Below are 13,414 nucleotides of genomic sequence, written 5' to 3'. Positions count from 1 at the left end.
GCAATATATTGTCAGGGTATATTTACTTTGAAAAAATGTACATATTTACATTTGTGCTGTTTGGACTGAAATTACAATTCATATTTTCTGATAAGGCAGGTGAATGTGATAGAGGGAAGGGGGGTCCTTACATACAACATCTGCCACTCTGGAGGATTCAGGGCACTATCTCCGTAATAGACCATAGGCCGCTAATACATATACACCGAAAATAGAGGCCAGAAAAAATGGTCATAAAAGTATTAATCTTTATTACAAAAAATGCTTAAAACAATTAGACAGATTAAAACAACAACATTAGTGAGAAGACGGTTACACACACAGAAGAAAGAGAGATGAGGATTTCGAATAAGGCGCCTGATAACAGTTATCAACCTACATAATAATAGGTGGAAGAATAGAACAGGATCACAAGTAAGTAATATGTCCAATGGAATGAAGACGGCGCAACAGCAACTAATACAATGATAGTTATACAGTGCAGGGGTGAAGGCTGGAAGGAGATAAGGTCACAGATAACAATATGTTATCCCATATACCCCACACCATATACCCCACATACAATACCTCACCTCACCCCAAACGTGTTTTCGCTAAGGCTTTGTCAAGGGGCGTTCACGTATGTGGGGTATATTGTATGGCCGGTCTTTATAATGTTATCTGTGACCTTATCTCCTTCCAGCCTTCACCCTTGCACTGCATAACTATCATTGTATTAGTTGCTGTTGCGCCGTCTTCATTCCATTGGACATATTACTTACTTGTGATCCTGTTCTATTCTTCCACCTATTATTATGTAGGTTGATAACTGTTATCAGGCGCCTTTTGCGATATCCTCATATCTCTTTCTTCAGTGTGTGTAACCGTCTTCTCACTAATGTTGTTGTTTTAATCTGTCTAATTGTTTTAAGCATTTTTTGTAATAAAGACTAATACTTTTATGACCATTTTTTCTAGCCTCTATTTTCGGTGTATATATATTACACTGACAGTCTATTATATACAATGTTTATTCTGTAATGCTTCTTTTCCCCTAAAATGGTGCTGCAAGGAAGTTAAAGGTAATATGCCAGCTCTCTTTGATCTTAGGAGCTGCCGATACCATAGGATAGCTGTTAGCTCCAGTAGAGGTACAATTTGTTTTTATAGCCTGGCGAGGGTTGCTAAAATCATCTTTATATTTGTCAGCCAACTGTCAAGAAGGCAGGGCCAAGCTGCTCAAGTGCCACAGCCTGGCAAATCAACTAATTCACCCTCACTTCCGAGTCCCTCCTTGACTGACATACAGGGCTCTTAACATCAATTAAGGTGGGGCTTAAAGCAAGTGATGAGGCGTGCCAGTTTGTGGCACTTGAGCAACTCAACCCTGCCTCCATGACTCCAAAAAACATCTGAAAGATTCACTTTAAACACCTGCTGCCAGGTTTGCCTATACATAGCCGAGTGCTGGGAAAAATGTACCATAATGTTATGGTCGTATAGTTATATCAGGGTGAATAAAATGCTTCAATAACTGATCATAGTCCTAAATCCCATTAGGTAAAATAATCTGCCCATGGTTTTTACAAATGGTTTCACACATATAAAGACTCGTTTGTCTTAAACATATTTAGATTCCTCTTCACTAGAGAAAATCCATAGCAATTTATTGTTTCCTGTCCAATGATGATAATTCCAAAGCACAATATTAACTGTAATGTCCTCTATTTGTGCATTCACGTTTATATTTATCCTGTATTTGCTTTCCTCTGTCTAATCTTCAAGAGTTTAGTGGCAGAACTGGTGCACTATCACTGATGCCATCTTCTTGTGGAAAAGGATCTTCCGTGATCATATCTACAAAAGAATGAAAAAAAGTAAAAGTTAAATGTTTAAAATACATTGTACATACATTCATATAGGTGCAGTCTAGATCGCCCTAGGTAATGACCTCCTGTAGTGGTGGCCACCTTCTACGCATGTGGTATTTCCTATTTAAACTTAAACATGGCTTATGAGAGGACTGTTATATAGACTGTAGTATTTTCTATGCTGCCTCCCAAATTGTCTGTCAATTGTTAAAGGGGTACTCCACCCCTAGACATCTTATCCCCTCTCCAAAGCATAGGGGATTAGATGTCTGATCGCGGGGGTCCCGCCACTGGGGACCCCCGCAATATAGCATGCAGCACCCACCTGTTTCTGCTCAGGAAGTGCTGGAGGGTCTGGGTCCCGACCACGGGAATGGAAGATCGTGACGTCATGACTCCTCCCCCATGTGACGTCACGCCCGCCCCCTCAATGCAAGTCTATGGGAGGGGGCGTGATAGACTATCTTTTGGATAGGGGATAAGATGTCTAGGAGTGGAGTACCCCTTTAAGGGCAGCTCTGATTTCAACATTGATCTAGAACTACATGGGATCTGCAGAATGCTGCTTTTCAGGCTCTGTAAGTTTACAGAGTTACTATGATTTAACGAAACATTTTTTATTTGTCACAAAGACGTGTCAAAAATGATAATCGTGGTCTGTGTGTTCAGGACCTCACTGATTTGTTCAGAACCTCACCGATTGTAAAAATAAGCAAATAAGCTGGGGGAAGTGCTTGGATGAGTGCTTCACCCCCCGTCCCCCCTCTTCCCTAGGGCTTGTTTGCCCTTCCCATCTATCAGGCTCTATAAACTTACTATAGAATCTCCTGCAGCGAGATGGGGAGAGGCACTCTGCTGAGCAGCTCCTTCTAACTATCAGACCCTGACCAATCAAAAATGTCTCTAAGAGATGCCCTACTGCACTTTCTCCATATACTTCTGACCTGTAATTATTTCAGGTCCATAGAATAAAAATTGACTTTTTGTAAGTTGTAGGGCTACTATGTTTTTTAAGGCAAGGAAAAAATATTTTTTTAACCAGACTGGCACAAGGACAGGGACAAGCACAAGGATAGCTAAAGCGGCTCTACATTATGGGGATCCCAACAAACATCTCCCCAAATCTCAGCTTTTTTTTTTTTTTTACAAATTTCTGCTAAGTAAGTCCTCTTACCCAGAGAGAACACACTCGGTCTCCGATCGTGGTCCAAGCTGCTGCCCAGTCGCATCAACGGTGAGGTCATCTTTGAGAGGAACATTTTAACTCTTTCTTTCCTGCTATTGTTTGTACAGTACAAGTTCAGGATCTTCCCGTGCAAATCACAATTTTTCTTGCTCAGACCAAACAGGTAGAAGAAATCCACAAGGACATCGAGCTTGAAAGTGAAGGAAAAACTCAGGTTGTCTTCGGTCAATTCAAAACTTTGTCTCTGAAGGTATTCTCGCACAGCATTGCTAAAGGTAAACTAGGGGAAAAAAAGAAACATCAGTATTGCAAATTTTATGCCTAGTCAAAAAATCTGTCAAAAGACACAGTAGAAGACCAGATAACAGTTATCAGAACAAAATATGAACTATAGCCTTGCTTTGTTGCTATACAGTTGCTTTAGTGCAGTGGTCTCCAAACTGTGGCCTCTCCAGATGTTGCAAAAATACAAGCATGCCGATTTGAGCCAACGGGTTGAGCAGAGAAAAAAATAGTGCATGCCCAATTTTTTTATTCTCCGCTCAAGTCTGCTAAAATACCGAATCCTTGACAGACTCCATTCAATTCAATGGGATCTGTCGGGACCCAGTGATGTCAGTTGTTCTTCGAGCCGTTCTGGGTCAGTTCGGAGTGTAACGTCAGTTCGGAGTGTAACGTCAGTGTAAACTTAGCCTAACACTTGCCACATAGTCACTACCAAGAATATGGATACAAACAAAACATACAAAGTCTCTCACCTGTAATTGATAGTTTTCTCCCATAACGGAGGATATAACACTATTCATACCGTCCTCCACCTTGCTTCTGATCTGTGGATGTCTTGTGTTTACAACAATGGCAAATGTTTTAGCTGGAAAAAAATAGTATTTTAGGTAATTCTTGCAATACATGCTGCAAGCTAAAAATAAATTTAACTTTATGCTTTGTTTTAAAATAGACAACCATAAAAAAAAACAATGCATTGTGATGTAGATAAACATTATAAAAATCCTTTATGTTGGCTTGTGGTTTGGAAAACCTGTGAAATGGCCAAAGCATCCCTCCAAAATCTCCTGATGGTCTTAAATTCTAGGGTCTAAATATATGAATATCACTGTATGAAGACAAAGTAACATAGCACTCATCCTTCGTTCGGAGGGTGAGTGCTACTGTCACGATCCCGGCTGGTAGGAGGTGGATCCTCTGTGCCAGAGAGGGATTGGCGAGGACCGTGCTAGTGGACCGGTTCTAAGTCACTACAGGTTTTCACCAGAGCCCGCCGCAAAGCGGGATGGTCTTGCTGCGGTGGTAGTGACCAGGTCGTATCCACTAGCAACGGCTCAACCTCTCTGACTGCTGAAGATAGGCGCGGTACAAGGGAGTAGACAAAGGCAAGGTCGGACGTAGCAGAAGGTCGGGGCAGGCAGCAAGGATCGTAGTCAGGGGCAACGGCAGGAGGTCTGGAACACGGGCTAGGAACAAACAAGGGAACGCTTTCACTAGGCACAAGGGCAACAAGATCCGGCAAGGGAGTGCATGGGAAGTGAGGTATAAGTAGGGAGTGCACAGGTGGAAACTAATCAAGGTAATTGGAAGATTGGACCAGGCACCATCATTGGTGCACTGGCCCTTTAAATCGCAGAGACCCGGCGCGCGCGCGCCCTAGGGAGCGGGGCCGCGCGTGCCGGGACAGGACCGACGGAGAGCGAGTCAGGTACGGGAGCCGGGGTGCGCATCGCGAGCGGGCGCCACCCGCATCGCGAATCGCATCCCGGCTGGAGGCGGTACCGCAGCGCACCCGGTCAGGAGATCTGACCGGGGCGCTGCAGCAACGAGGATGAGGCGAGCGCTCCGGGGAGGAACGGGGACCCGGAGCGCTCGGCGTAACAGTACCCCCCCCCTTGGGTCTCCCCCTCTTCTTGGGGCCAAAGAACCTGAGGATCAAAAACTCAATTTTTCCGTGATGAGGTCCGATGCACATTAGGAGGGGTTCCGTGCGGTAACGCACGGCACAGTCCAATCTTTCATTGTTAACACAATTGATGTAGAGGGGTCTGGCGAGACTGGTCACAGGGACGTTGAACCTGTTGATAAGAGAGGCCAAAAAAAAATTTCCTGCAGATCCGGAATCCAAGAAGGCCATAGTAGAGAAGGAGAAGGTAGAGGCAGATATCCGCACAGGCACCGTAAGGCGTGGAGAAGCAGAGTTGACATCAAGAACTGTGTCACCTTTGTGCGGAGTCAGCGTACGTCTTTCCAGGCGGGGAGGACGGATAGGACAATCCTTCAGGAAGTGTTCGGTACCGGCATAGTACAGGCAAAGATTCTCCATGCGGCGTCGTGTCCTCTCTTGAGGTGTCAAGCGAGACCGGTCAACTTGCATAGCCTCCACGGCGGGAGGCACAGGAACGGATTGCAGAGGACCAGAGGAGAGAGGAGCCGGGGAGAAAAAACGCCTCGTGCGAACAAAGTCCATATCCAGGCGGAGCTCCAGGCGCCATCCGGAAAAACGCATGTCAATGCGAGTGGCAAGATGAATGAGTTCATGTAGGTTAGCAGGAGTTTCTCGTGCGGCCAGAACATCTTTAATGTTGCTGGATAGGCCTTTTTTAAAGGTCGCGCAGAGAGCCTCACTATTCCAGGACAACTCGGAAGCAAGAGCACGGAACTGAATGGCGTACTCGCCAACGGAAGAAACACCCTGGGCCAGGTTCAGCAGGGCAGTCTCGGCAGAAGAAGCTCGGGCAGGCTCCTCGAAGACACCACGGACCTCAGCGAAGAAGGACTTGACTGTGGCTGTGGCAGGATCATTGCGGTCCCAGAGTGGTGTGGTCCCAGACAAGGCCTTTCCAGAAAGGAGACCACAGCAGAGTTTAGAGTCCCCATCAAATTTGTCCGGCAGGGACAAGCAGGGGTTAGGAGCGGCCGGTTGCTGCGGAGGAGTTGCAGGAGCCGGCGGAGGAGATGGTTGTTGCAGCTGTAGCTGTGACTGAAATTGTGACTGAAGCTGCTGTATCTGTGACTGAAGTTGCAGTGTCACGGAGGTCAAGTATGCCAGCTGGTGATTTCGTTGGGCGATCTGTCGGGCTTGCTGGGCGACCAGTGTGGGGAGGTCGGCGACAACTGGCAGAGGAACTTCAGCGGAATCCATGGCCGGATCTACTGTCACGATCCCGGCTGGTAGGAGGTGGATCCTCTGTGCCAGAGAGGGATTGGCGAGGACCGTGCTAGTGGACCGGTTCTAAGTCACTACAGGTTTTCACCAGAGCCCGCCGCAAAGCGGGATGGTCTTGCTGCGGCGGTAGTGACCAGGTCGTATCCACTAGCAACGGCTCAACCTCTCTGACTGCTGAAGATAGGCGCGGTACAAGGGAGTAGACAAAGGCAAGGTCGGACGTAGCAGAAGGTCGGGGCAGGCAGTAAGGATCGTAGTCAGGGGCAACGGCAGGAGGTCTGGAACACGGGCTAGGAACAAACAAGGGAACGCTTTCACTAGGCACAAGGGCAACAAGATCCGGCAAGGGAGTGCATGGGAAGTGAGGTATAAGTAGGGAGTGCACAGGTGGAAACTAATCAAGGTAATTGGAAGATTGGACCAGGCACCATCATTGGTGCACTGGCCCTTTAAATCGCAGAGACCCGGCGCGCGCGCGCCCTAGGGAGCGGGGCCGCGCGTGCCGGGACAGGACCAACGGAGAGCGAGTCAGGTACGGGAGCCGGGGTGCGCATCGCGAGCGGGCGCCACCCGCATCGCGAATCGCATCCCGGCTGGAGGCGGTACCGCAGCGCACCCGGTCAGGAGATCTGACCGGGGCGCTGCAGCAACGAGGATGAGGCGAGCGCTCCGGGGAGGAACGGGGACCCGGAGCGCTCGGCGTAACAGCTACGTTACTTTGTCTTCATACAGTGATTTCCAGATGTTGTTTTTCTTACATGAGCACTGCCAAGTTATATCCGGACGTGTGGTCCATTGATGCCTATACCTCTCTGGTGCCGAGTTAGCTTGCATCTCTGTGTATAAATATATGAATATGAATGTAAGCAGTCTTGGGTCAGAGGCAGTGGACGCCCAAACAACTTACAAGGGTTTTCTTATGAAAACATATTAGGTCCATATGGGAGTCAAAGAGGTGGAACCAGCTTGTCCTCATGTTACATGGTCAGCCATTGGCGCCATATACAAGCCAGATACCTTTCCTCAATGATAACAGGAAAAGACAGACCTTCGATGATCAGCGCACCATCTTTTATTTGTCTTCATGAGACAGACGAACCCTTGGTATGAGGGATTGTATCAAGTTAAGGAGACTGCCAAATTGGTGTATGGCTTCTTATAAGTTTGAAGAGACTGCCAAATTGGTGTAGGCTTCTTATAAGTAGCTTTCTTTCAGAAGGAAAAGAGCTTTCTCAGGTTATGACACTAAATGTCCCCTATTTGTGAGACCAAAAGATAATGTACTAAAATACTGTATATAAAGCTGTTTTCCTTGTGGACGTTTTGCATCAAAACAAGAACAGATCTGAAAACATAGGGGTACATTTCCAAACTTTCTTTAAAAAAAATGATTCTGTCCTTCTTGCTCCCTCACACTAGTAGGAGAAGACTAGACTCTTTGTTAATGTGTCGTGTTAAATATTCCTTCTTTTTGTTAAAAGCTGCTGCACGCTCTGAGAGCCTGGAGTACAGCATGACTTGTTTATTTCTGTTCCATTAAGTTTCTTAAGAAAGGTACATTTCGTATTGTTACTGGTGCTTGGGTCTGGTCGTACTGTACTGTGTGTACTTCTCTAATGACTCTAAAATAACAAGTTTGTTTTAGCTTATACACTCATAGGTCATTCTCAGAAGGCACTAGCATTGTTTTCGAGCCCTGAGTAACCTGAAATTTTGTGAAAAGAGAACTTTGCCAAAGAAATGAGACCCAGAGATTAGATGTGCGCTGCGGCAGAGACTTGTCATCGTACCTGAGGTAGCGCCGCTGTTGACTTTTCTTGCATTTGTTATAAGTAGCATGGGCTTTGCTAATATTGTTTCTCTGTAATCCTTATAATCCACATGACTTCGTAGGGTGACTTTCCTGAAACAATAAAGGAAAAAGATCAAATAAATAGAACAGTAAGTTACTGCCCAAAAGTATGTTACTTATTATTTTACTAAACATTAGAGACTACAGGGTCATTCTGGATCAAATGCACTTTTCCATTTTTTTTCTCTGTTCATCATTTTCCTGTAATCTAGACCTGTTTACAATTGGGCAAGAATATGTGGACAGGGGAACACTCTGACTTTAGGCTTTTGATGTAGGGGTCTCTGAACTCCTTTTGCATAGTCTGAGTACTCACAGTCCTGTGTCTCTCTTCTCGAAAGGGGGGTATGTAATGCACAACTACTGGCTCTTGGAGGATTCTCCTTACCGACTTGCCATTTCCCTCTGCAGTACCCAGCTCCTAGGTGCAGACAAATCTTTGTAGCCATCTGAGCTGCTCTCCTTATCGACTTGCTGTTTCTCTCTGCAGTACCCTGCTCCTAGGTGCAGATAAATCTTTGTAGCCACCTGAGCTACTCTGATGATCAGGCCTGGGCTGAAGCCCAACAGATCCTGGAATGCAGCAAGGCACATGTACAGTTTCTCCTTGCTGGCTACCAGATGATATGGCCTTCTTGGCCATTGGCACTCTTTGGGGAGGAAGCTTGAAGTTGTGACCCTTTGGCACTCTGAGAAGGTAATGTAGAAGACCTTGGTTTAGGACTGGTGCCCCTAGCCAAACTGTAGTCTCCGGTGGGCTATTGGCAAGGTCTGGTTCTCTCCCCTCTCTACTGTATCACACTACCAGTACACTTTACACTGAACAATGAAAGCTGGGCAAGGACCTGCCACCTTCTAGGGTATTCCATCCCAGTGAGGGTATCTTACCGTTGCATATATCACTTGCTCTGACCAGGGACAAAAAGGCAACTTGGTGGCAGCAGTATACAAATTACACATATGCAATGCAAATGGAACACACTGTAAAGTGCAAATATAATAAAATGTGTTACTAATAAAGTGCAAAATGGGGGTTATTTGTCCAAGAACCACCCAGCAGCTAGAATTACAGTATAAGAATAAGCACTGCTGGCACTTAGTGAAGGGTTATACATATTGCAGCCAGGGAACCAAGATGATGTGCCACATAGTAATATAGAATTCTCGCATAAAGTTTATGGCAATCATTAGTAACAGTTTGTTTGATTTAAAAATAAATTCTCATGGAGTTAGAGACTTGGAGAATTTTACAAATTCTTGTTGGCATCTTTCTAATATTATGAGTCATTTCTACTGAGGTCACATCCTTTATACCTCTTTAAAGACCATTCTGGATCCCTTTGGAGTACTTTGTCCACTCCTGTCTTAATGTGATTTCATTTGTCAGATTATAGCCAAATATGATGTCTGCAGTGCCTGACTTGCCAATACATAATGGATGTAACATTAGAAGCGAGCGTGTGAGTTTTCCGAAACCGGGACATTCCAACACTGTCTCCAACGGAGACGCCACCTTGTTATCACATACACTAGATGAAATATAAGATTTATAAATGTTCATTTATTTTTAAAATTGTTATTTTTTTTCCTCATATAAACTACCACAGAAACCTGGAGATCTGTAATGTAGTCAAACAGTTTTATGGGATGGCTGACAAATGGCACACTGTTATATGGGCTGTGCCCTGACGGCAGGAGGATGGATGACATCAGGCCTGGTAGTGCCAGTGATTTCTGAAGAAGTCATTTTCCCACAGCTCCACATCATAAATGGAAGAGTGAAGTCAAAGTATAATGTGTCTGCTTATTAATAGCAATGCAATATTCTGAAAGGTGTTCAGCCCTCAGAATATATAAAATGTGTCAAAGTAAAAATTAAGGGGGAAAAAATCAAAATAAATATATATATATATATATATATATATATATATATATATATATATATATATAAAATGTATTTACCTGTTTCTTAACTTTTAAAAATTTGTTGTCAAATGAGTTTTGAAAACTTAGAAATTCACCAGAATTTTATCTTCTAACATCTGACATCTTAAGCTGGCGACACACATAAGATAGCTGTTGGGCAAAAACTTCCTCCACCAATAGCTTTTTATCCTGATTCCTATACATATATATAAATGTATATAAACACACTCACATACATACATACATACAGTGGTCCCTCAATTTACAATGGCCTCAGGTTACAATATTTCATGTTTCACGTAACATACAATGGTCTTTTCTGGAACATTGTAACTTCAAACCAGACTCAACATACAATGCTACAGACAGTTCAAATCTGTAAAACATGTCAATGGCCGGAAGATCTGACCAATCAGAATGGGCATTTCCCTGGTAAAACCCCTGTATTACTGAAGTGCATGCACTGGCAGGCTGTCTGGTAGCGCCCCCTACAGTACAGGGTGGTACTACATGTTCTGTACTCTTTACCTGTGCCAGGGTTAGCTGCTCCTTTGGACACCAGATATGGGTGTCTCCATTTTACTTTTTTAGGACACTGTGTACTGTACAGGACCCTGAAGAAGCTCCTGTCCTCTACATAGACCGTGATTTACAGCTCCCAGCAGATCTTTCTTACTTTTATATGTAAAAACTTGCTCTATCTATATGTTATCTACCTATTTTACTTTTATCCTCACTTTTTTTCTATTTTTGGATGACATTTTGGGGCTTCAGAACCAATTACCAGGTTTCCTTAAATACATATATGCATGCTCAGTTTAGCTGAGCATGCATATGTTTTTGATTGCAAGAGCTGTCTGATGCCAGACACCTCTGGAAGTGGCTCATCTTACCTGACATCTGCTCATCTATAGTAGATGGACACCATGCCTGACACATTTCATTTCTTGCTTTTTGTTAATTCAGTTTAAAAAATTGCTATAAAAATTGGCACCTTTTTTTGCTGTGATATAAGCTAATTTGGGGTTTACAGGGGAAGATTTATCAAAACCTGTGCAAAGGAAAAGTTGCCCAGTTGCCCATAGCAACCAATCAGATCGCTTCTTTCATTTTGCATAGGCCTTGTTAAAAATGAAAGAAGCGATCTGATTGGTTGCTATGGGCAACTTTTCCTTTGCATAGGTTTTGATAAATCTCCCCAACAATGCGGTTTTCACCAGCGTATATGGCTTTCTGAGCCTGCGAATCCGGCTGACATTTTATGGGTAAGATTTAGGAATGGTTTCCTTTGCGTAGAGTTTTGCACAATGACCACTCTAGGCAGGACCAGATGCACACAGCCGCGCCGGGCTGACTAACAAGTGCACTCCACCGGCCATCCGAAAGTGATGCATATACATTATGTGACATTTTTCAAAAGACGCAGGCACCATGATAAATGCCAACCAGCTGCGCTTGTTGCACATGTGCACATATTAATACATAACCCCCAAAAGTCACACATATTAATAAATGACCCCGCCATATATGTAAATTGGGTTGTGCATGGATTTTTACCGACCCTACTCACATTGTAGGCAGAAGATCTTATTTTCTTTAGTGATAAAAAGATTGTTTGGGATCCACAGTTGAACCGGTTCTAACTATGGGATCCTTTATAGCAGCGGTCTCCAAACTGTGGCCCTCCAGATGTTGCAAAACTTCAACTCCCAGCATTCTGGAAGTTGTAGTTTTGCAACATCTGGAGGGTCACAATTCGGAGACCACTGCTACAGTATATATATATAGGAATTATTACTGCCACCACCATAGAAAAAAAAAAACATTTAGATCAAAATATCTTTTTTCTATAAAATGTATAAATGTACAGTCATATCTGGTATATTTACATTTTATGCCAAAGACTGATACCGTGTTTGCAATAAGTAGATTAGTGGTCTCAAACTGTGGCCCTCCAGATGTTGCAAAACTTCAACTCCCAGCATGCTCGGACAGCCGTTGGCTGTCCGGGCATGCTGGGAGTTGAAGTTTTGCAACATCTGGAGAGCCACAGTTTGAGACCACTGACTATTTGGCTTCCTCATAGGGTGGAACTGTAGGTGCTAAGTGCATGCTGGGAGTTGAAGTTTTGCAACATCTGGAGGGCCACAGTTTGAGACCACTGACTATATGACTGCCTCATAGGCTGGAACTGTCAGTGCTCAGTACAAATACACCCTGTACAGATCAGACAGATGCTCACCTGACGGGTAAAGAACGATCTTTGAGGTCTTTTATTTTTATTTTTTTTGCCATCTAATAGATCGGTCTTTAGTAATAAGTAGGTAGAGGGTACAGTTGACTAGCTGTTGGCTGTCCAAGCATGCTGGGATTTGAAGTCTTGCAACATCTGGAGGGCCACAGTTTGGGACCACTGAAATAGATGCATGACTGCAACAATGAGTCTCGAGTTTAGCGAACTTACCTCTGGATATAATTGACGATCCGGCACTGACAGCCATCAATGAGGGTGGTGTCGTCACTAAACAGGTTGAAGCCCCCAGACTGGTTATTAGAGGTCAACACGCCATCCTCCAGGGTCAGGTAGGTAGGCTGCAGCTCTATGAGCAGTTTCAGGGGTAGCAGAGCTATCTCACAGTTCGCCGTGGTGGCTGAGGACAGGATATCTGAGCCCACCGAAGAGAAACTCATCATGGAGCGGTTGCTATTGATACGGCCCAAATTGGCCTTGTTGACTGGATCTTCTGTAGCCATCGTGAGGTCTCCGAAAAGTTTAGAGGTAAAGCTCCACAACTAGCTCCACGATCTTCTCTAGTGACTGTTCTCTCCAGCTCTGACTGCTTCCTTTGAGCTCAGAGTCAGGGTGGGACAGCAAGCCCTTCCTTCTAGGAGGATCATGCAGTGCTCCCTCCACGCCTGCCTTACAGTATGTGCTCACCCCCTCACTACAGGTGTTCTGCAAGGAGGAAGAACTGTAAGAAAAACACAGAACGATCACGTACAAGAAGACGTCTTAACATTGTGGATAGTCAGGAAAGTCTAGTGAGATTAACCCCGTCACTGCCAGACGTCTGAGTCATTTCCCACATATTTGAGAGTACAGTATGAAGTTTCTATATTGTTGTGTGTATGTGGTTCTTCTCAAACTTACTACAGGTTCTTTGGAGGACGAGGGAGGGGAGGATCACAGACTACGGATGCTTCATGACTCTGATTGTAGCTTGAGTACAGGTATGATAGTTAATACCTAACTAGGTAAATTAAAGGGGTACTCCGGCGCTAAGACATCCTTTGGATAGGGGATAAGATGCCTGATCACGGGGGTCCCTCCATAGGCTTGCATTGAGGGGGGGCGGAGCGTGATGTCACACGGGGGGCGGAGCCGTGACGTCACTATGCTCTGTCCCCGTTATCGCCAGTAATCA

General features: G+C 44.7%; 1 protein-coding gene and 1 long non-coding RNA gene across 3 annotated transcripts in view; one reads left to right on the top strand and one right to left on the bottom strand.

Annotated features, from left to right (window-relative positions):
* The window catches only part of LOC130358522 (uncharacterized), a 256,402-nt gene that overhangs the window by 96,468 nt on the left and 146,520 nt on the right, over positions 1-13,414 (top strand). For both annotated transcript variants that reach the window (XR_008889551.1, XR_008889550.1), the window contains exon 2: positions 3,191-3,311. This is a non-coding gene — a long non-coding RNA (uncharacterized LOC130358522). The remainder of the gene's footprint in view (positions 1-3,190; positions 3,312-13,414) is intronic.
* MEDAG (mesenteric estrogen dependent adipogenesis) lies at positions 953-12,853 on the bottom strand. The gene is made up of 5 exons (XM_056561867.1): positions 12,454-12,853; positions 8,002-8,114; positions 3,795-3,907; positions 3,025-3,316; positions 953-1,836 (listed from the first exon to the last, which is right to left on the bottom strand). The coding sequence occupies exons 1-5, from the start codon at positions 12,741-12,743 to the stop codon at positions 1,760-1,762; spliced, it is 885 nt and encodes a 294-aa protein (XP_056417842.1). The 5' UTR covers positions 12,744-12,853; the 3' UTR covers positions 953-1,759.

The sequence above is a fragment of the Hyla sarda genome, chromosome 2, assembly GCF_029499605.1.
Source record: "Hyla sarda isolate aHylSar1 chromosome 2, aHylSar1.hap1, whole genome shotgun sequence".
NCBI classification, from domain to species: domain Eukaryota; kingdom Metazoa; phylum Chordata; class Amphibia; order Anura; family Hylidae; genus Hyla; species Hyla sarda.
The sequence above is the reverse complement of the archived record's forward strand: the minus strand, read 5'-3'. Positions and strand labels throughout refer to the sequence as shown.